Source organism: Ochotona curzoniae, unplaced genomic scaffold (genome assembly GCF_017591425.1).
Source record: "Ochotona curzoniae isolate NIBS_2020 unplaced genomic scaffold, NIBS_Ocur_1.0 contig_2210, whole genome shotgun sequence".
NCBI classification, from domain to species: Eukaryota; Metazoa; Chordata; class Mammalia; order Lagomorpha; family Ochotonidae; genus Ochotona; species Ochotona curzoniae.
Genome location: NW_024465369.1, coordinates 18,990,489 through 19,015,661, shown reverse-complemented (window position 1 = coordinate 19,015,661; position 25,173 = coordinate 18,990,489). Strand labels below are relative to the sequence as shown.

Below are 25,173 nucleotides of genomic sequence, written 5' to 3'. Positions count from 1 at the left end.
CCACTCATGAAAAGACAAATATTGCATGATGTCTCACATATGGAAGCTAAAAGAAACTGCTGGGGGTGGTATAAAAAGGATGGAAGATTTTTGGATAGTAAGTACTAAATCAAAGTTAGAAGATATGCATATATCATGAGCAAATAGAGAATAAGAACTTGAAGGCTCCAACCATAATGTAATTTTAAACAGGGGGAGCTATATTTTGCCTAATTGATAAGTAAAACTTACATACATTAATTGAAATGTCACACAGTACTCCCAAAATATATACAGTGGTGGTTAATAAAGATTATATTTTAAAAGAATATAAAAAGAACTAGCATATAAAATTAGTCCTAAATTTTAATAATTAAACTGAAACTACATTATTTTTACTTTAATTATTCATTCTTACCTTTCAACAACACATTATTATTTTTAATTATCATTTAACATATGTCAATCTCATTCAGTGTCTATTTTATAAGGAAAAAAACGTACATTTTCAGTAAATTCCAGAATTTAATGTTACTATTGTCTGAATATAGTTTCTCTTGTGGATATGTGTTTGAATGCATTGTTCTTTTTTTAAATTACAAATTAATCAGAAGGATGAGTGTAAAAACTCTACGTAGTTACCAGATCCAAGTTGCTATGATTATATAAAGATGCAAGTTTGAAACACCTTTGATTAAAATTTTTATTGTTATGATCACTCTTTCCATAAAGAAGTGATGAACATAGCAAAACAACTTCATTTGTATTAGTGGATAACAGCAAAAACAAAAACCAAAAACAAATACAAATAAACAAACAAACATCAAACAAACAAACAATTCAGGCAAGGCCAGATTGGTATGTAGTTTTTTGCAATTGTTTGTTCCAAATACCTGTACATATTTGAGTAACAAAATTAGAATTAGTTCTGGTCTAATTACCACCATCATGCCATAAAAACATAGGTTTACAAGTAATAAATGGCTAATCCTGCTCACAGGTGAGTTACCAGACCAATATTGTTTAAGGCTAACATGTGGCAAATAGTGGCCTATTCCACCTGCAGATATGCATATTTAGTTTTCCTGAGATGTGAATTAGATACTGGGTCCTCAAGAGTTTGATAAACAAAATCAAGAACAGTGAGCATGTTCTTACTTGTGTAAATCATCTAAATAAGGATTCTGACTGGTTTCCCTATTAAAGGATCAAGAATACTATGAATCTAAAAATAAACCTCCATTTACCTACAGAGTGAGTAAAACGTTAAGTGTTTTAGCGTGTGTACAATCTGGCAGTGACTGATTTCACCCTTAATCCTTGTATCCTAGCAGCTTCACAGATGTCTATTTTTAGGTTACTTAAAATTTCCCTTCAGCAACATTTAAAGAATACAATACCAATACATGCAGAGGCCTTGACTAGTTGCTATTGTTAAAAGAAGCAAGAGGAAGAAGAAGTGCTGAGGTCAAGTACAGAGTACAAAAGACTATGTCTAAACATCTTCAAAGTAACTTGCAAATGCAAACTTTGTCCCAAGAGTTAAGTTGAGAAATCTATTTCCTTTTACCCTGTGATATTCTTATACTCTATAAACTCACAGTATTTTCTCAGAGATTATTAGCATCTCACAGCCCCCAAATTTGAGCCTTGGCATTTCATTTTAAAATAGCATTTTAAAATCTTATACTTATTACTCTTCCTATTTACAAGATCCAAATATACATAAGCTAAAGGTCTAGTTAAGATGGAATTTAATGTTGTATAGAGCTCAACTTCCTTATTCCATCATGATTCGCTTACTGCATCTAAAAGGCACATGCTTCATTAAGTTAAAGGTTTTAGTTCAAAGCAAATGCACAGCTTTTAAATTCCCATTGGAAAAACATATTAATTCAAGTACTAGAAAAAGTAACATTTCAATGATGTGAGCAAGATGAAAACATAAGAAATTAAAATACAGCTAGTTGACATCACTAACTTTACTGAGCAGTATTTAAGTGATATTAAAGAAGCAGCTCATATGTTTGCCTATGTTAAACCACAGCAAGGGAAGATATAAAGATAATCTGATAAAAATAGACTTATAGTCATCAATACACAGTACTACTAATATATAACTTTAGAAAATCAGTGAGGCATAAAGCACACATCAATTACTAAATCTTGTCCATTTCACTTGAAACTATAAAGAGCTATATATGAATATACTACCAAATTTTGGTCTTGTTTTGATAATAAGCTGTTTGGATGTCAGATAGTACTTTCGGCCTGTAACTATTTAAGAAAAAATGTCTTCACACACTGTTTAAGGAAAGATAAATTTTCACATCCTGTCAATAATAGTTAATGATAGGCAGCAAGAAGGATAAAAACTTTAAATAAATGGTTATTATGAATTCACAGTTCAACCCTAACTTATTATTGAAATGTGTGTCTTAAATTATGTATATAGGGACATGCAAAATTGAACTGGGAGGTAGTTCTTGGTGACTTTGTCCTTCCATTTCCATGGAAACCATGCTGGATTATATGTCCCTAACACTGGTTTGAAAGTGTTATACTTCTGTACATTAACAGTCTAGAAAACCCGGAGCTTATTGTATTTCACAGATTTTAAAATTCACTTGGCTTTTGCAAAAACAGTTTGAAGCATGCCACATAGCTCATAAAAACTATTTATGGGATTTCTATACCTGTTTCACTGTTTCTAGCCATCCCACTCCCTCCCCATTTTAGCAGAATGATTTAAGAGTCAAAGTTTTTCTTGGTTTTGTATCCTTAGCACACAACTAAGGTTTCAGCCGAGGCTCTGATTTAATAAAAGTAGTCTAAACGGTTGAAAATGATCAAGATGATCTATTTTCTCCTTCCTGTAATAATGAGTCTCAAAATACAATTTGATAGAAGGAATGAGTTTTAATGTTCTACATCACAGTGGTGTAACTATAACTCGTAATAACCTTTTTCTATAACCTATGCATAGTGACAGGGACACACAAAGCAGCCACAATGATAGGAAAACATTAATGGCTCATTTGATTAGTGCACATCGCATCTATTCATTTAAATATTATACTGAACCACCATAATATGTGCAATTACTAAGCATTAACCAAAAGGTTTTTGTAAAAGGTTTAAGGAGTTGGAAATGCAAAATAATTTGATTTGATTATTACAAAATATACATATGCATAAAATTATTACACTGTACCCCACAGAAGTGTACAATTATAAACAATAATGTTCTAAAAATATAAATATGAAACAAATATAAATGTGAAACAAGCTTTAGTGTCTAACTAGCACATATTTGAATCCCGACTTCAATAGTTAACTACATGACCCATACATCACTCATAAATTTTATGTGTATCAATTTCTTTATTAAATTGCAGAAAATTATAAACCCCATGTAATAGAGTTGCCATAATTTAAAAATACTGTAACTTATGTAAAGTACTTAGAGTGGTATTTGACATAGTAAGAAATCAATAAAATAGTTATAAGCATTAAAGCAATTATTACTGGTTTTGCAACCACTTCTTGCCAGGAATTGTACTGCATGCATACGTCTTCAAACATCATCATAATTCTGATTGTTATTTTCATTGTGCTATGTGAGAAATCAGAGAGGCTCCATGGTGCCACTTTGGCAGGCACCTAGGAGACTGGAGAATTGAACCCTCTCCCACCTAACTCTAGATTCTGAAATTTTTCTAATTCACTGTTGCCTTCCTGTTATGGATATGTTTAAAATGTCCCTTTATCCCAACACTACACCCACTCCAAAAACAAAAAGCAACTTTATCTCACTCTTTAAAGCTTTCCACAAAGCAGTCAGTAAGTTAAAATGTGGTCACCTGAAAGATTACAGAGGCGAGCTAATTCAAAATCATTGGGTTGTAGGAAGGAATTTGCCCACACTAAATTTTATTTTACTTTTTTGGGAAGTCAATTAAGTTTCCCTGATGTAGTGCAGGAAAGCATAAAATTGGATTTTAAACTTGGAAGTAAACATACAGCTCTGTTAGAAAGCCCTGAGCGTTATTTCTCAGGAGTTATCCTGGTGGCCTTAGAGAATTGTCAAAAAGTCCTCTTTTCTTGTCTCTGTATTGTTACAGCCCCTGGTCATTCACTCCCTTAAAAATTATCAATATTTATTCATCATTAGGATTGATTGACAGCAATGGCAAAAATACTTTGTAGCAAGAATAGTTCTCTTCCTTGCTTTTAAGTGTATGGTTATGTTCCCAAATGCTTAAAAACTTCTCAATAAACAGGATGGCACAGTGGGACAGGAGGCTAATCTTCCACCTGTGGCACTAGTGTTGCACATGGGTGCTGTTTCATGCTCCCGCTCCTCCACTTCCCAATGCAACATCCTGCTTATGGCTTGGGAAAGCAGCGGGATGTATCAAATCTTTGGCTCCTGCATCCTCATGGGAAATCTGTAATGGACTCTTGGCTGCTGGCTAAGGATCAGGCCAGCAATGGCCACTACAATTACTTCGGGAGTAAACCCACAGATGGAAGATCTCTTTCTCCCCCTCTCTCTTTGCAACCCTGACTTTCCAAGTAAAGTAAATAAATATTAAAAGCAACAATAACAACAAACAAACCAAAAAGCCTTCTCAATGAAAGGATCAAAGCATTAGTCATTTTATCAGAACTTGGTGGAGCAGAATCATTAATATACACAAAAATATCTAATTTGGAACGTACAGCCATATATTGCCTTATATATTTAATACAACTACCTGTGAATCATGGTGGGAATATCACCTGTTGGAAAACTGCAGCAGCAGTCCTGCCTCTCCTCACATCACCCCTTCCAGAAAGGAACAAAAACAAGGCTCTGAGGCACAGATGTGTTAAGTGGTTGAAATCATCCACTGGAAGATGCCATATTTGGAGTCATCAAACATGAATGTCTTAAGACAGTCACATCATGGCTCAACATACACACGCAGAAAGATTCTGCAAAGAAATGCTGAAGCAACTAAGGAAAATGTGGCATTTTCTAGACTACGACATTAATATGATACATAAATGAGCTGTTAAGAACAATTAACCTAGGGCTTGATCCAGTTCCATTGATTTTCTTTTTTCATTTTCAAGGCAATTATAAGATGTTAATAGAGCTATAAAGCAGTAAAGCAGATGACACAAAAATACACTAAACTATATGACTTCATACATTTGCCTATTACAACCTATAAACATAACTATTAAAAAGTAAGAGTAGGCTTTTAATAAATTCTTATTATATGCAAAACAGTTTTGCTATTCAATGCTTCAATTACAACCAGTATTAAGTTAGTTTGGGGTCATACATTAAATCTTTAAGCTGAAATCTACCATATATATATATATATATTTATGTAAATACACACACAAATATATACATATGATGAAGACAGTTCTGTATTCTTAAATCAAATAAAAATTTTATAAATGAATATTATTTAAATGGCACTCAGAGGTTCTACAATGTTGATAGCATTTTCAAATAATACTGAACAATGACTTGCGATTTTGACACTTATTTTCTTATTAACATAGAGTTTTGTAATAGTTTGTTAATGTTATGTTGCAATTTATGGAATACTGGAGTAGGTAGCTATTTTCTAGCAGGCCGACATTGGAGCAATTCACAAAAGTTAATTTTGTGTTAGTCTTCCTGATATTTGATTTAGTTACGGAAAATATATTCATTTATCAAAATATATTATTTATATTGATGCAAATCTGGTTACTATATTATTTTTAATGTATTTTAAAGTTCTCTGGTTTATTTTCAGTATATCAAAGAATAATAATTATAAATCATAAGCAAGAGTGTAAGGTGCATATTAATAATTAGGAAAGAAAAAAATATATTTTGTTAGTTCAGTCTTAGATTTTTCCCCTTACTTCTATAATTCCCTAAAAATTAAGACCTTTATGGTCCTTGTAAAACATGAGAAGACATTCAAAATAGATTTATTTAAAAATCCTTACAGCACTTTATTTATAACATGAAAAATGTTAAGCCTCTTAGAAGTTGCTCCATTTGCAAAATATATTTATAACTTAACCAAAATAAATAATTCATACCTCACCAAGTGAGTAATAACGTCTTGGAATCTGGGAGTCCGGATAGATGTTTTCTAGGTACCAAGAGAAAGGCTTACACTTCAGGTTTTCTCTTAGTGCTTTTCTGACTGACACATCTCCATAATCCACTTTGACAACACCTGGAATTATTCAGAGAAACATAAATCAATTGGTGCTATTGATGGTAACTACTATTTCACGCAGTTTGATCAGTTTTTTTTCCCTGTAGTTATAACTTCATCAAACTCAATGGCATATGTGTCTGTTACTGCAGTGTTTTTCCTAACTACGACCCAATCAGTGCGTTAATAACTATTTAGAAAAAGAACCGTTCTTCCATTATTTACGGCTTTTCAAATAAGAACATTTATACTTAAGAACTTTCACTTAGACTATTTAATCAACTAAATTTAAAATAGTATGAATTAGCTCACAATTAAAGCTAAACAGAACTGTGTAATAATGTGTATATTTCTCTTTGTGAAAATTTCAGCAGTTGCAATGTTTTTGCTACCATTTGTATTTTCCCTATAGAGTAATTTATTCACCACATTTAGATTTAGTAAGAGATTTAAATGAATAATATTTTCACAGAGGACTACACATATGTGATCTAACTTTCCCTTCTTGAATTTCCATTCTAAGCTTATTATGCCCATATTTTGTTCCTGAATTTTCTATTTTATTTTATGTGTTATTATAGACCACTTCCAGTTTCTGAGAATTAGTAAATAAGTAAGCACAAAAATTGACATTAAAATGTTCACATGCCTATATTAAAACTGCTTAATTTTATCTACTATGAGAATGTTCAAAGCTAAAAGGAGTCATCTCACCAAAGATCACAAAAGAATGCCTTAAGGTGGAGAAATAACACACAAAATGTTAACTAATTCTTATAAAATGAATTATCAGTTCTGGTTTGCTCATTAAAATATTAAAATGACATGATTTGAATCACTACATAACTGAGACAAAAATAGTAGTTGTTTATTAGATCAGTTTGAGAGAATCTCTTCAAGGCAGTGATTCTTTTAAGTCCAGTAAGCAACCAAATGTTGGCTCAGGAAAACAATATATCTGTTTGTTGCACCTACAGGCAAGCATCAAAACCAATTCTTCATTTTGTAAAATGAGGAACATCTGTCCACACAGCCTACACATCTCTACTCAGTGTCAGCTCCAGTTAATTATTTTCAAAAGCAGCAACATGTGGGATCTTATCACCTACTAGCTGCACCTGCTTGTCTCCTCAGATTTCAAGCTTGTTCAAAACTCCATGTCATGGTATTGTTACAGAACAGCATTTAAACAAACCATTCCCTTCCAAAAAGAAATATTTATTGTTTCTAAATCATATTAATACAGCGAATAGCAAGTTTGGGGGGGGCTGTTTGAACAGATGAATATTTAAAATAATTCTATCCAGAATATCTCATTTGTAGTGCAACTTTCAAAGTAAGAGGACTGAACACAACTTTGCATTTACAAAATAAATTTTATAAACAAATTTTTATTGGTTTACATATTATGCAAATTGAAATTACCTAGTATCTATGATAAATGAAGAGATGCCACTGAGCCCAGAAAATAAAATTAATGTACTTCGAAGACTTATTCAATAGCTAATTTTACTATTTTTGCTTCATTTAAATATTATTTCATTTTTAGCTTAAACTGACACATAAAATTGTACATGTTTATGAATAAATACCATGTGAGGTGTTGATATCTGTACACATTGCATAATGATCAAATTCAAATTCAGAGTAAATGTAAACATCTTGTCATTATTTTTGTGGTGAATATATTAAAAATTACTTCTAACAGTTTTTTAGGAAAAACATACTTTTTTTCCATTTTTCCTCTTCCTTTAAGTGTTTTGTATTTATGTGAATGGCAGTGAGTGGCAGGGAGGAAAGAAAAGAGAAAGAGCATATGCAGGAGAGAAACACCCTCGTCCACGCCTTCCCTGGCAGGCTTCAGTTGTCTGGGCTGTGCCAGGTGAAGCCAAGAGCTGCACATGGATACAGGCTGTCAAGTACTTGGAGCCCTTTAAGCTGCTTTCCCAGATCATTATCAGGGAACCTGACTGAAAGTAGAGCAGTCAGGTCTCAAACAGGTGCCCTTAAGGGATGCTGGCACTTCACGTAGCGGCATAACCTGCAATGTCACAATGACAGCCCCACACATTTGTTATGTTGGTGAATTTAACTAAATTGGCTCATTTCATGTCAGCACCTTATCTTATTTCATGACTTTAAGATTACCTTTCCCACATTCTTCCCTGAAAATTTACAAGCAGTTTGTGTGTGTGTGTGTGTGTGTGTGTGTGTGTGTGTGTGTGTGTGTGTGTGTGTGTGTAAAAAGGTCTAGATGATTCGTTCACTTGTCTTTTCATATCATGTCAGGGAAATCACTAATTGCCACGTGATTTTGGCAAAGAAAGGTTGGTGCAAAATGATGCAGAAGATTTAAAAATTTAACCCTTTTTATTTTACCATATCTAAGTTATCCTTTGGCATTGCCATTCTCACTTAAGTTTTACCACAGTCCTAGACTAATATGTTAAATGATTACTGCCTACTCCCACTGCTTTCCCAGGCTGCAGAAAGGAGCTAGATGTGAAGCAGAGAAGTCTGGACCAAACTGGCCATCATCATTTTAAGAAAGTTCCTAATGAATGTGTTAAATATATTGAAAAGAGAATCCTGGACTTCATACCGTTCTCCATATCTACAATGTCATGATACACTTAAACAGCATATTGGTGGACTTGTGACTTTTGCTGAAAGGTTATACTATTGTTATAACACAGGGGGAAAGAGTGGGAGGAAGAGGGGGAGAAAGGGGAAAACCTTGAGCCTAAGGAACTGTATCAGGAACCTAACATTTTTTTTTAATTACAAAAAATGTTTCCTATTTCAACAATGACACTCAGCAGGACAGGCTTGGAAAACATAATTCCATTTATTAGGTCTGCATTAAAGAGAGACTCAAACGAGTCATCATTTAATTTGTTTTCTTTGGTAAAAAAAATTTATGTATGTACAAGAATGACCTGTAATTAAAATGCTCTCTGAATTGGTTGTGTCTAGAAGAGTCCATTTGGTAACCATAAAATTGCAACACTGGGCTAAAAGAAAGACGCTTAGCATTGTGTTTTAACTGGATTTTCTTTCTTTTTCACTTTCTTTTTTCTTTCTCTTTCTGAGAATCTTCCATCAGTTGGTTCATATCTCAGATAACCACAATGGCAAGTGTTGAACCAAATAAATAAATAAATAAATAAACAAATAAATAAAAGCCAAGAGGTCTGGGCTTCATATGAGTCTCCCACTTTGATGACCCTGTTTTTTATACTCCTTCAGCAGGAAGGCAAATCTGAAATAGAGTAGCCAGGACACTGACCAGATCCATATATGATGCCAGCACTGCAGGTATCTGAGATTACATAATGGGACACATTAATGCATACCAACGGAATATTACACTGTTATTTCTTGATTACAATAAACTATAAATGTGGCATGTATGCTTCTTTCAGAAGGGATGATTTTTATAACACTTTAAGACTTCTATTTATGGAGCAATAAGAAATAATTCTGAATATGCACAGAAATGTTTGAAAATCAGGAACTCGTAAGTTAACCTGCCAGAGTTTGCATCTGCTCTGCCATGTACAGTCAGACACCACTTAGTGATAAGATGTGTTCTGAAATGAAGCACTGGGTGTTTTGCCATTGTGTAGATGTAACACTTTCGTACACACAAACTAAGAAAGCTATGATGTCATTACACGACACAATCTCATGGGACCACCACAGTACTTATATATGAAGTCTGTCACTGCTCAGAATGTTATTACACAGCACATGAGTAGGCTGGATGTGTGCTGCTAAGCAATTGCTGTAATCACGTAAGGCCTGTTTCTTCTATCAAATGGACATGACAAAAATACCTCCTTCTGAGTGTTGTGCTTACTAAAGGAGATATAATATAAAGTACCTAAGCAGTGCCACAAGCACCTATTCAGTTACCACACTTTTGCTAGATGCTGCATGTTTGTTGTTGTCTTAATGTGGATTTTGAATCTAAGAGGCACATCTTCTAACAGAAGAGTGGGTGAATTATTTCCTGAGCTTGTGTACTTCTCTTATATGTAAGATGAATGGTGTGCAAAATCAACCACTTACATTGCCCCAGTTGCCCTTTCCGTTGGAAGCACAGTATACATCACTTTCAAGCTTTCTCTGAATTGCACTCCTACAGGTACCATTTAGCATCTCAACCGAGGGATTTTTCTAACCCCAAAGAAATAAGAAAAATGAAGTTGAAGTTTCACATCTCTTTGCACTTGCCATTTCCCCATCCTCATTTGTGCAATGGAGTGAGTTTGATGTATATGCCACACATTAACCTCTTGGTTTTTCTTAAAATAAATTTCATAAGACACTTTACTAATAGTAGTATGGGTTGAGATTAAAAAAAAAACGTTCTAAAGGAATATGCTGATAATGGTTTGTTTGCATACTTGTAAAATAATTCCTATTTTCCACTGTCAACCATTCTCCCTCTCTGACCTAAGCAACTATAAATGAATCAGCTGGACAGAATTACAGGGGAATTATAAGATGCCAGGGAGACACGCACTGTTACTGTAGGGCAGCCAATAGAAAAAATTGCCATAAACACGAGTTAGTTATGATTTTTGGGAATGCTACAGTAGCATATTGCTCTTTGTTTTTGCCATGAAGCATTTTTTTTTCTTATTTTGACACTGGTCATGACAAAGAATTGATTCTGCAAGTTAAAGCATAATTTACTTACCATATACATAAGACACAATTCAGGAACCAAACTCAACACTCTTTGGTGTAAGAACTTTTTAGTAATGAAATAAGGACAAATGTTATTCATATTGAAAACAGGTCAAGTGTTGCAACTGTTCCACTGCGATGCTGAACTATTCTTCTCCATAATAGCCTGCTTCTCTATTGCACTGCGAATTGTAACATGCCTCTCTATTTTTTTTTTCAAGGAGCTTCAAATTTTCGTTAAGATGTCACTGATATGGCACTCTGATTCCATTTAATTTAACAAATCCTGTGAGCCTATAGAAGGAATGAGGCAGCTGTAGGAGCAGGCAAGACGCCAATATTTTGAAGGAAAAAAGCCAGTGTGTCATGTAGTTTTTGTCTTCTGCTAAATGTTTGATTTGTCTGAGGATAAGAAAACTAGTTTGAATTCTGTCATATCAGTGATACCCAAATTTACACAGTAAGAAGAATATTAAAGGCTCAGCATGGTAGCCTAGTGGCTAAGGTCCTGCCTTACACACACCGAGATCCCATATGGGCTTTAGTTCTAGTCCCAGTGGCCCCACTTCCTATTCACGCCCCTGCATGCGGCTTGGAAAAGCAGTCGAGGAAGAGACTCTGGGCTTCTGGCTTTGGATCAGCTCAGCTCTGGCTATTGTGTCCACTTGGGGTGTGAATCCCCAAATGGAAGATCTTACTGTCTGTCTCTCCTCTCTGTATAACTGACTTCCCAATAAAAATTAATAAATCTTTTTTTTAAAGAAGAGTATCAAGAAAATTTCCTAAAAACCATGCAACTTGCAAATGTTAATTTAAATTCTCATACTATTCCTCCTATCTCCTTACCCAGTTCATGCCACAGTAGCCTAGTGACTAAAGTCCCTACCTTACATGAGCCGGCATCTCATATGGGAGCCAGTTCATATCCCACCTGCTTCAACTTCCATTCCAGCTTGCTGCTTGTGGCCTGAGAAAGCAGATGAGAATGGTGCAAAGCCTTAGGACCTTGTGGGAGACCTAGGAGGAGCTCCTGGCTCTTGGCTTTGGATCGGCTCAGCGCTTTCCATTGTGTTCACTTGAGGAGGGAGTCAGTGAGCCAGTGGACAAAAGATCTTTCTCTCTGTCTTTCCTTTTCTCTCTAAATCTGCCTTTCCAATAAAAAGAAGAAAATCCTTTAAAAATGTATTTGATTCACTTGGATTTTTTGCTTTAACAGAATTAAATGTTATATATTAGGTACACATTTTGTACTTTAAGCACAAAACTGACTTCCTTCTACAAAAGAAAACAAAGTTTTCCTAAAACTAGGCTTGAAGCATTTTTTTTTTGGAGAGATTTGCAGGTTCCATGGTCTGACTGTGGAGTGCATGTGTCAGAGCTGGGACTCCTTGGTGGCTTAGATGGAGCAATAGACAGCATATCCAGTGACACATGGAGGACATGGCAATACATTGGAGTCTGCAGAGAACACCTGGTACCACAATAGAAAATGGAGGTCAGAGCTAATTGATCAACTACCCCAGCCAAGAGCTGGCAGTAAATATCTGGGCAAACAGAGACTCTAGGGTGGACTATGTCAACCAGTGGATTCTGGAGAGATTTCATCATGCTTGGAGTGGAGAAATCAGAAGTAATTTAGAATTGTCGAACTACCAAAACCTCTTGAGCAGGACCCTCACAGCATGTCACACACTGATACACTGGTGTGGTATCCGGTGGCAGTGCTCCATCCCAGGCTGCAGAGGCATTTGGGAGGTTGGATGTGTCTTTTCTCCTTGTATTCCTTTTCCCCCAGATACAGGAAGGAAAAAAAAAAGAGAATGAGGAAATGTTGGTCTCACCCATTCCTTTTGCCTTTGACCCTAATCAACTATCATAAAAAGTAAGTACAATTAATTTTAAAAAGGAAGTTAAAGGTTATCAAGTTATTTGGAAAATGATTCTTAACTTTCCAAGTCAGCAGAGAAGCATCGTGACAAAATGCTTTAGTCAATTGTTAATCGAAATTATATTACAATTGACTTTGTTATAGACGAGATTTATTACATACTTATTTAATACACTAGCTTGTTATAATTGATGTTTCCTCTGCATGGTTTAATTTAGGCAGAATAAAAGTTGATTTTTTGCATATGTAAACTATAGTATATTAGGCACCTAAATTAGAAAGGATGAATAATAATCTTGAAAAAGCTTTCCTGCAGTTCATACCTTTTGGATGACAAACAGCACAGTTAAGCACTTAACTTTAAGTCACAAAAGAAGAGACAGCATAGTGTCAATGAAGGAGACTTATCAATTCTTGATGTCAACACTGAGAAAGCATGTGAAAACAACCTCAAAATGCCCTTTGAACTTCTGGAATGAGGATTCCATTTCAGGATGAGATGCAGATTTTTATTTTTGTTTTGCTGGTTTGCTTTTTATACAAATAATTGACATATCCTATTTTAATTTCCAAGAGAGGAAACAGAAAGTGAAATGGCCAGAGGGTCTAAATTTTGTTTGGTCTTAGTGGGGCTGAAGCTACTCCCAAATGATGGATGTGATGCACCTGAGGAAGTGATGTACAGGAGGAAGGTCAAGATCATCTACCAAAAGGAAATGCCAAAGGGCGACAAAGGGTGGTGAGGTTTACCGAACAACTGTATTTAAATGGCATTGTTGCGAAGCCAGGTTTCTGTCAATTGTCCCCTTATGATCGGCATGCTCCATGAAGCTATTTCTCACATACTTCAAGATTCCTAGGGCTTCTAGGAGTTGGAAGAATGCCTGGGTCACACAAATGTAAGATATCCGGTAAATGATAGTTAAATGAATGAATGAATGAATGAATGAATGAGCTGTTGTTTTTAATACGAGTAACTAATCAGAGGTAAATTCATACTTTCATTTCCTTTCTGTTGCCTGTTAGGCTTTTGTGAAGTCTTTAAATGATTTTTTTAGTCTTATTTTCAACTTTACAATTTGACTCTTCCCCCTTTCCTTTCTAATTCAACCCCTGCCCACATTTTGGTATAGAATGTATTAATCTGAGTTTGATATGAATATCAAACTCTCTTGACTGCAAATTCAAGAGAGCTCAGCTTGCTACTGTCACCACCATGTTTTTCTGTCATCCCATCAACCGAGTTTGTTTTAAATAAAAGTTTACATTCCAACATTATTTTCAAAAATTCAACATTGTTGAAAAAACTGATACTTTATAGTGACACAATGAAATATTAGATGGAAAAATACATAAGTGATTTATTTCAAATCGTGTTTAATATATTTTACCAGTTCTCAGCCTTGAAAAAAAAATCAAAACAACATTAAAAAACCCCTCTCTTCTCATCTAACTACACAATCACAAAACAAGACGAAGGATAAATGATTAATCAGTATAACTGAGCTCATTAGCTGAGTTTATAAACACATAGAATTCAGTAAAAATGGGAACTGCTGGGCCCAGCATGGTGGCCTAATGGCTGAAGTCCTTGTCCTGAACGTGCCAGGATCCCATATGGGTGCCAGTTCTTATCCCGGCAACTCCATTTCCCATCAAGCTTTCAGCTTGTGGCCTGGGAAAGCAGTCAAGGACAGCCCAAAGCCTTGGGACTCTGCACCCGCATGGGAGACCCGGAAGAAGTTCCTGGCTCCTGGCTTTGGATCAGCACAGCACAGGCCGTTGCAGTCACCTGGAGAGTGAATCATTGGACGGAAGATCTTCCTCTCTGTCTCTCCTCCTCTATGTATATCTGACTTTGCAATAAAAATAAATAAACCTTTAAAAAAGGGATCTGCTCATAAAAACTAACATAAATTTTAGAAAAGAAAGTGAAGTTATTACCAATATGATGGAAAACAACCACCTGATTCTTCCTTAAGCCATCTTAATATTGCAGACAAAATTATTTTTACTATGAGTTTCCTTAATAAATAGAAACTTACTATATATTTAACTACTAGATCCTGTTTCTCAGAGGAATAAAGGCAAACTGTATATTCACATTGACTTCCTTGTGTGACATAAAGCGAGGTTTTATATTTTTTTGAAATCTGAATGTGTTCAATAATGATTATATTGTTCTGATAAAATATAATTTTAAAGAGTTATAAAACCTTCAAACAGACATGCCAAATTATACATTATGCATACAGCCAGCACAAAAAGAAAAGGGAATATGGGTTCTCATCCTCTCTATTACTCCAAAAATCCAGTAGAGGGAAGCATTTCCCTTTCTAAAACTCAGGCTAATTTAAAAGCCTTTGGTTGGATTTGCTCTTCCTGAAGATGGAACGGCTGGAAATAGCTAGGGGGAAATGTGCTCTCCTAAAAGCATATCCGAAAGACTACAATTTACCTTCTTTGTAAGTGGTTTGGAAATTATGTTATCAAAGTCAAGTTATTTTGACCCCCAAGAAGTGAATGAGAAAGGTAGAAATAAATTGATTCGTGAATGTAAACTCTTGGTGGCTGAACAGTTTTGTTTGTCTTCCTGTATTAATGTCCACGTTTCTACTGCCCTGTTTCAGTGATAAATTCCCTAGACTAGTGGTTACATCTATTTCCGTCCATTAAAGTTCTTTGGAAGCAAGTCCTAGATGAACAAAGAAGGACATTCTAAACTAGACCATTCTGGAAAACTACCTCCTGAGAGGTAAGACCCAACACTAAACAGCCTGGCAGTATTTTGCGTATGCCCTTTCCATAGCTTCTAGCTCCTCCTCGAGCTGGTCACCTCTGCCTGTAAATTGAATCTTGAATATTTCCTCTGAGAGCACCTTAAATTGACCTTATAATTTGACTAGTCTGGAAATAATTAATTGTGTTGTAAAAAACTGCTCAGAGTCAATATTTGTCTAATAGATGAGCTGCTGAGTTTTCTTTTCGAAAGATATTTAAAACAGGCACGTGTTTTCCCATGCCTACATTTCTAAAGTACAAACTAAGTTAGTAAAATTTTTTTAGTTCAAACCTCAATATAAAATTGACTCATTCTGAGGTCCCACACTTTTGTAAACGGAGCAACTGAATGAGGTTTCCATGTGTTTTTAAAAGTTGGGGTAATACAACAATTACTGGGACAGAGCCTTTACTAGCAGACAGAGTGCTGGAAAGCAACATTACATATGTTCAGCATCACAAATAGGTAACATCTCCCATCCGCTTTCTCCCACTTGGTTCTGAAGTTTATCATTAAGTTTTAATTTAGAATCTTATCTCTAGTAGTGGCTCTTGGCTGCTCAAACTGTTCATCAGTTTTCCTTGTTCTAAGCAATTGTCATCAGTTCACATTTCATTGAAACTCATTTACCCACCCCGCCATATGCTTTTCAGGACAAAAAGGCAATTGTACTTAATTAGGATTTGAAAAATAACAACTCTAGAATAGTAGCATATAAAAATTCCTTCCAATAGTCCAATCCGTAGGCAACATAATTGAGCGATACTATTGAATGCTGCAACTTTTCTGTTTATCTAGATGGCTTACAAAAATACAGACAATTAAATAAAATCTGTTTGCAAAGTGGAAGGGTTAAGCTTCTTCTCACAACCCGATTTCTACACTGTGCAAGACTCCAGAAAGTGGCTGTATCTGAAAGAGATTAAGCTCTACTGTTACAACCAATGAACCATCTCAATTGACAAGTCTTATAATAGACTTCACAGAAGAATTTGACAAATTGTAGTATATTTCAAATACAACCTGAGCTTAATAAATTGAAAGACCAAAAATGACACTCAGATCTATAAACACTATGTTACATAGAGCAAAGAAAAGGCAAACTTGGAGTGTTCCAAGTGGTATTGTAACTGCTCATTATCCATTTAAAAATCACTAAACAGACTTAACGTAGTGTTTCCGCCACACTGGTAAACTGATATTACAAGACCCATGATGGGAAAGTATCTGTCCTTGTTATCCTTTGATCAAAACCTATTTGTGGGGCTCGCACTGTAGCTTAACAGTACACTTTTACTCAATGTCAACCTACCATATAAGTGCCAATTTATGTCCTGGCTATTTACTGATCCAGCTCCATGGGAAAAGCAGTGGAAGATTATTCAATGCTTTGGGCACCTGAATCCACATGGGAGACCAAGCCTGGCTTAGTCTTCGCTCTTGGAATCACATGCAGGGAGAAATAGTAGATGGATGGTGGCTTGTTCTCTCACTCTCTCTAAAGCTCTGAATTTCAAATAAATACATATGTAAAAATAAATAGATTTTAAGAAAGGTTATTTGTATTTACTTTTCTATTTTGAAAGCAAAAGCAACTAGAAAGTGAAAACTTTGGCGACATGACCTGCTCAGTTGTTTTAAAAACCAGGCATGATTTTTCTGGGAAAAAAAAGTCCTCTGAAGGGGTGCCATTCTATATTACTTCATGAATGTTATTTTCCTGGGACACCAAACCAGACGTTCAACCTTCAGTACTCTGACCTTGAATTTGAACTATCTTTAAGGTTAGATATGGATACACAGAATCTAAGAAAAAGGGCCTGAAAACTCCTAGAGCGATTTCGACTCAAACCGCAGTGTTTGGGAATGTAGGGTACACAGGCACCGTAAGTTCACTCAAGGTTTTAAATCAGATGGTTCATACAAGAGTTGTGCCAGTGAATAATCTTCTCCTCTCCTAACTGACTATATTCAGAAGTCCTCTGTCACAAAACTTTGTTATCACTCTGGGCTCTTGTCAACACAGAATGGCGATGGCCAGAGTTCCCTGACACCACCAGCACATGCCATGCCAGTGGAAATCAAATAATCTCAATAGTGCAGTAATCCCAACAGGCACATATCCAGGAAGGATTTTCTTTTCTTTTTTTTAATCTTTGAGAGAAAATGGTAACAAGAAGATCCCTAAAAGAAGCACACTTCATTTATAAAGAAAAGTAAAAGGATGTAAAATGATATATTGTACACATGGAAATTATAAATGAGATGGAATAACTACCCTTATACCAGAGAAGGAGATTGTAAAGAAACAAATATGGTCATTATGTAACGATTAGGGGATCAATTCAACAAGAAGATGTGACTATAGTAAGTGTATAGGTACACAATGCTGCAGTACTCAGTTTTATATATTAAAAAAAAAAAGTGTCAATGGATCTAAAAGGAGGCATAAGTTCTGATACAATATAATGGAAGCATTCAGAACCCACTCTAATCAATGGACCGACCAACCTACCAAAAACACAAGAATGAAGTAAAATAGCTAATCTGTATTATACAACAAATGGATCTGATAGATTGAACTTTAACATTTCATTCTACAGTTGCAAAATTCAAATTGCTTTCACCATTGAATGGAGCACTCTTTAGAAAAGACCTATGTATGAGGATATAAAGGAAGTGTCAATACATTTTTTAAAATATATGTGACTTTTCTGTTCTGGACACAAGGAAATGAAGCTAAAAATTGACAACAAAATAAACTATAGAAATTATACAAATTAACTTCCAACTGTCGCTTCTTCCAAATTCTTTCAAAACCTAGTGCTGGGCCAGGACAAAGCCAGGAGCCCTCAATCTGAATTTACTAAATGCATGACAAGGATTCAATTACTAGAATTTACTTCCAAACATGGGTGTGGATTCGCAACCATTTATTGCCTCTCAGGTTGTAGAGAAGCAAGAAACCAAAATCCAGAAAAGCTGAGCTGGAACTCAAACATAGGTGCTGCAATGTGGGGTTTTGATATCAAACACATTGAATGCATTAAAAACCAATTAAAAATTAAAATCATAAAAATTAAAAAGTGGCGTTAATACTGTGAAAGAGTAGGCTAAGCCTCCACATGTGGTGCTGATATCCCTTATGGGCACCTGTTGTTTTCCAGTTTGCTCTACATTCCCATCCAGTTCCTTTTCTTATGGTCTGGGATGACAGATGAGAATGAGCCAAATCCTTGGGCATCAGCATTCACATGGGAGACTCAGAACTTCCTCATGTCTTTGGATTGGCTCTGCTCCAGCCATTGCAGCCATTTAGGAAGAGTGAACCAGAGGATGAAATGTATGTCTCTTTCACCCTCTGTGTGTGTGTGTGTGTGTGTGTGTGTGTGTGTGTGTGTGTGTGTCTTGTTTTCTTTCTTGTAAATCTAAGTAAAAAATTAAAAAATGAAAATAAATCTTTAAAAATTAAAAGGAGCAAAAGGAGCAAAATTGCATCTTCCGTTTTTGTTTGTTTTTTTTTTTTAGTTTTCTCCTTTTCTTCCTCTCTCTTTGTCTGTCTTTCTCTCTCTCTCTCTCTCTCTCTCTCTCTCTTTCTTTCTCAGCAGTATAGTGACAGGGAAATACTGTGAGAAATCTTCCTTTAGCTGTCTGACTTTGAAATGTCAGCCACAGCTACGTCTAGGCTATGATGAAGCGAGGAGCTACGAACTCCATCTGGGTTCCCTGCATGGGTGCCAGGAGCCCACGTACGTGGATCATCACCCGTTGTCTCTCAGGTGTATTATCAGAAAGCTGAATTGAAGATTAAATAGATGGGATTTGAACCAGCACTCTGTTATGGGATTCAGGCATCTCAAGCAAGAGTTGGCTAGCTACCAAGCCGCAGGGCACTCCTTCTTCTCTAAAGAAAAAAAAAAACTGTTAGCCACTTTCCTCATATTAGGTTTATCACAACTGTTAAAATCTGATAATAAATAATAAAAGCATTTGTTGTGGCAGAAACAGCCACTTCCCATATGGATATCAGCTCATGTCTTGGCTATTCCACCTCCAACCCAGCACCCTGCTAATAGTCTTGGACGGAGAGAAGATGGCCCAAGTATTTGGAACCCTGCCATCATGTGGGAGAGGCAGATGAAGATTCTTGCTGTTGGTTGTTGCAAAGAATTGCAGAGTGAACTAGCAGACGGAAGATCTCTCTTTGTCCCTTCTTCTTGCTCTGTAATTCTGAGTCTCAAATAAACAAGTCTTTTAAGAAATAAATAAAATAAATAAAAAATGAAATAAATAAATACATAGAAATTTAATAATTCCTTTGTTCTTTATTTGTTATTTTAAAATAATGTTTTAATAGGCCCCATGTGGTAGCCCCGTAGCCAAAGTCCTTGCTTCGTAGGCACTGCTGAGATCCCATAAGGACTCCAGTTCTAATCCCAGTGGCCATGCTTCCCATCCAGCTCCCTGCTTGTGACCTGAGAAAGCAGTAAAGGATGACCAAAGTCTTGGGACCCTGCACCCACTTCTGTAGACCCGGAAGACACTCCAGGCTCCTGGCTTTGGATCTGCTCAGCTCCAGCCACTGTGGCCACTTGGAAAGTGAATCAGTGGATGGAAGATCTTCCTCTCTGTTTCTCTTCCTCTCTGTATATCTGACTTTCCAATAAAAATAAATAAATCTGTTAAAATAATGTTTTAATGAATTTAATTACTTTGCCATTAAAGGATTTTCTGGCCTGCTCATCTTGACAAAAGAATTAATCAACCATTTTGCTATGTAATTTCTCCTATCTGAGTGTTGGGTAGAAAGCTACCACTCTGCATATTATCCAGTTTTCTGCTAATGCTCCTGGTAAGGCAATAAATGATGGCCCAACTACTAGGGTCCTTGCCATCTATGTGGGTTACCTGGACAGAATTCCTGCGCCCTGGCTTTCAGAAGTGAACCAGTAAGTGGAAGATTTCTCTCTCTCTCTTTCCCCTCTTTCCTCCCTTCCTTTGTGTCGCTGTCCTGCAGTGATGGACTTGGTGCACAGAGCCAATTACAACACGCATGGACTACTGACTGATGCTCAATAGCCGAAATTCATCAGGGGAACAGACTTTATACACTGAGGGTCTTATAGAATAAGGGTGGAGGTAATGAGCTTATCAACAAACCCACCAACTATTTCTATGCTTTTGTTTGGAACTCCTTTTCCTGTATATTCCAGTGTTCTCATACACATGCTGTCCACTCAACTGTTCTTATACAAATGATATTCAATCAGACATAAAAAGGTAGCCATTAGGTTTTTCTCATGCAAAGGATATCCAATCACTCACACAAAAAGCACCCATTCAGTTGTTTTCATAAAAATATTGTGCAATCAATTGTAATCCTGTTCTCGCTCACCTTCTAGTGTCACAATGTCCTTCTACACTTTGAAGTAAATAACCAATAAAAATCTTGAAAAACAAGTTTAGGTAAATGCTTTAATTTTTTTAAATAAAAATTAAATTTTAATTTATGTTAGCTCCTAAAAATAATATTCTTTAACTATATATGTCTTGAAACAAATCTCAGACCATATTAAGTGCTAGACTGAACCCATCTTTAGCTTTTTAATACCATAATGCTAAAAAAGGAAAATGTAAATGAAGTTCACGTTTTTAATGATTTGAGTTCATTTATGAATAGCCTATTTTTAAAACAGAACAATATCCGCTTGCCATGAAGGCTTTAATAATTGCAGAAAAAGAAAAAAACAAAAAACGATAATCACTTATAATCCCACAACCCAGAAATAAATCAGTGACATTTTATCATATTTCTTTTCATCATAATCTAAGTATTTTTTAGTTCACTAAATCATACTGTGTTTTACATCTGGGTTTTAATACTTTACATTTTAAGCAATTTCTGAAAGACTTTGTATTTTAATTGCTGCATGACAGGCTAATGAATGAGGCAGGATTTAGTTGCTCCGTCTACCATTGTTGATTGTCAGATTATATCCTAGACAATAATTATATTTGACTTCAGTATTAATGCATTTGTACATAAATATTTGTACAAATTTTCATAATAGCATGTATAACTCTGTCTTCATAGGGCTCCAGGGACCAAAAATCTGTGCTCTACTGCTTTTTGTTACTAGAAAGACAGTGGCAACTACATGAATAAGTCAGTATAGCAGAGGGAACAGTACACGCTTCCACTGTCTTAGCTCCCAATTCCTTTGGAGTTCTATCCTGAGCAAGTCCTAATTAGCACTGCAAGTCAGTGTTGTCTTGAATTAAACTCTTCATTTTGTACAAAATCAGTTAGACTCCAGTACTTCATGTACTTCCAGTCCTAAAAGTATAGCTTCTTTTTCCTTAATTTTAGTAATATAAACAAAACAGATTTTTATGCATTGCTAGGGAACAGTTTCTGGAAGACAATCACACTTCCCTCACACAGTTGCTCCTTCCAATACCGCTGTCTCGCTTCCTCCCCTCTATTCACATTTTTAAAAATTTTATCACTATTTTCATAGATAAGAGGGATGCACACCCATCAGGGCCTCTGGTTAAGGTGGGCAGGACAAATGTTTCAATTTCTTTTGTCTCCTGTGTCCCCAGCCAAGGTGCTGTTAAATACATGAGCACCTGAGAATGAGGGATGCTCATTTGATGAGACTTTAGACACTCCAAGAAGAGGAAGTGTTCCAAAGATGTCACTTGAGCGATTTTGATAGTTCTGAGACATTATTGGCTTCATTGCCCTTGGGTTGAGAAAATATCTCCAAAGTTTATTGGCTGACTAAGTCCACCTCAGTGTATCCACAGACTCAGGAAGATGCTGCAAATCTTGGTCAGCAGAGTGGTACAAGCTGCTTTGCTTTGCATCTTCTGAAAAGGCACTCAGTGTCCTTTAGTGGCCTCGATGAGCTGGGTGTTGTGTCCCCGGTGTGCATCCACCGATGCTGTAGATTAGCCCAGTCTACTCTTTCCCCAGTCCTCGCCCACATGTATGCCAACAGGTGCTGCAACCTTGACTGACCTGCTCTAGCCTGGCTCTCACGCTGTAGCCCAGCTGGGGATTGCTCACATTTCCCCTACCAGGCCTGCTCCCATCTCCAAGTCTTATGCATGCCAGCTGGTGCTGTGGCCCAGTATGAGTTGGTCCACCCTCCTAGTCTCAGTATTAGTCATTAGGTGCAGCAGCCTGGCTCAGCCTCCCAGCATCCATCATGTAAAATAGCAGGTGCTGTAGTCCAACCCAGCCTGCACTGTACTCCATCTTGGCTCTAACTCCTACCCCTGTGTTCTGTGTACTGGCCCAGTCTGATCTGCCCCGACACCCAGCCCACACATATAAAGATGGGTATAGCAGCCCAGCCTGACCTGGCCTTGCCCTAGTCCCAGCTCTTGTGTTAATCAATGGGAATTGTGGCCTATCAGGGGAGTTCCCTAACTTCCACTACCAGGCCTAGTCTCATCCCTGGATCTCACATGTGCCAGTGAGTGCTGAACCCCAACATGACATGGTTGGGTCCCCATCCTGGTACTCACTGGCAGATATTGCGGTCTTGCCCGACCAGCCTGACATGGCCCACCCCCTGCTCTGACATGGGCAGATACTATGGCCTAGTCCATCCATGCATGCCCCCATCCCCAGCTTCTGCATGCACCAGTGGAAGCGGGCATTGCTATTTAGCTGAGCCCAGTTAGTGCCTGTGGGCAAGTGCCTTGGCCTGACCCTGATAGTCTCCCTGGCTTACCCCTCTAAGTCACCCTGTCTGCCTGAGAGTGCAGTGGGAGCTGCCAGAAGTCCTTCCTTCCTTGTCAAGCATGCCCTCAGCCACTCCCATACCAACACACCCCTAAGCCCCCTTCTCCAATCTGCAGCTACCCTGCCTGAGGCCTGGAGTGGATGTCCTGGCCCAGTGTTTCCTGCCTTCCCCACAAACCATTCTAAAAAGGAAAAAAAAAATAGACAATTAAGTTGACAAACTGGTATAGTTAACACTGATTTGGCATTAACCAGGCACAGAATGCCTGACAGCAATTGGCTGCGTTTCTCAATCAGCTGCCTACAGCTGTGGAACAGTTTTTGAAGTGATGTAATTTTAATCTATTGCATATTTACAGGCTACTAATAATAACATTCAATAAGTAGAAACTCGGAAGACTTGTTTTTTAGAAAGCATTTGAGTTCTAGAATTTTTCAAATGTGGTAGATATACTGCCCAAAAATGTTGACTTCTATAGGTTTCATTGTTGACACAAAGCACCCTCTCCTTTTTAATCTTAATATTGTAATGAGTTCCTAATATGATTTTAGTCAATAAATTTCTATTGTGCTTATCTATTTACCTACAAAATGTAAAAGTGTTTGAACCTGTGCTTTCAAAATTTGGAAAACTGTCTTTCCTCCCCCAAAAATGTTATTTGTATTTAACAAAATACAGGCTATTTGAGTATTCTGTACACATCCTCTTCAAGCTTCTGATAAGAATGATTTCAAAAATCCAATGATTCTATGGAAAAAAATAAAGACCTAATTAAATCACTAAGTGTATAAAACTGCCTTTTAAATAATTAAGTATATAGGGGCCTATGATGTGGACCAACAGATGAAGCTGTTTTTAGGATGCTTCTGTTGCATCTCTGGGTGTCTGGAATCAGCTCCTGATTCAACTTTCTGCTACCACACTTGGAGGGCAGCAGACATGACTCGGGTCCTGCCATCAACACAAGAAACAGCCTGGCCAAGCCATGGATAGAGCCGGCATGTGAGACATCAATCAGAAAGTGGAAGAGAGCTCTCTGCTTTCCTGTCTCTCATTATTTCTCTATGTCACTCTGCCTTTCAAATAAACCTACAAAAATCTAACAATTTTGTAATTTCATTTAATAAATAACAAATTATACTTATGGGCCATTTTAAAAACTGTTTTTTGAAAACACGTATTTTTGGAGTCTGATAATTTTATTGAACAACATGCTTCCACACGTGATTTTTAAAAAATAATTTAGACAGTGGTGTGAGGCAGGCAGAGAGGAGGGGTTAAAAGAAGGAAGAGGAGCACATTTGCAGATCCCCTACTGCTCTGCCCCATACATAAGTGTTTACACTTTAGTAGTTGGATTTTTTAAAGTCATGTGTTATTTCTGAGACTACAGCCTCAAATCAGACAAGATGAATTCCAATAGTGTGAAATACAAGACACTTTAAACTACCTCTGTTGTTAGGAGGTATAAAATCTAAAATCAGCCATGGTTATCCCCGTGCCTTCCTCAAGGATTGGCCCATATTCTCTGTTTCAGTGTCCACACTTCCTATTTATTCTGTTTTAAGGTGCTTCCCTTCACCATCATCGCATTGAAATTTTAAGGCTATTAGTCACCTCCAGTAAAGCCATTTTTTGTTGGTGTCTAATTTTCTCAACAACATTCACACGGATGACTGCTCTCTTCAAGCCAGGGTACCTTAGCCTCTACAACCACCCTTTTGTTCTCTTGCTACTTATTTAGCCACTGTTGAGTCTAACAATGACTCCTCTTGATCTGGCCTTCTAAAAGTTGTTAAGCCTGAGGCTTGATATTGAGAACCTTTTATTTCAGTCTAAGATTTC

At 36.6% G+C, this 25,173-nt stretch overlaps 1 protein-coding gene across 5 annotated transcripts in view; it reads right to left on the bottom strand.

Annotated features, from left to right (window-relative positions):
• Positions 1–25,173, bottom strand: part of GALNT13 (polypeptide N-acetylgalactosaminyltransferase 13) — a 426,836-nt gene that overhangs the window by 39,214 nt on the left and 362,449 nt on the right. For all 5 annotated transcript variants that reach the window (XM_040972021.1, XM_040972022.1, XM_040972023.1 and 2 more), the window contains one exon: positions 6,079–6,218. In XM_040972021.1, coding sequence (XP_040827955.1) covers positions 6,079–6,218 — 140 coding nt within the window. The remainder of the gene's footprint in view (positions 1–6,078; positions 6,219–25,173) is intronic.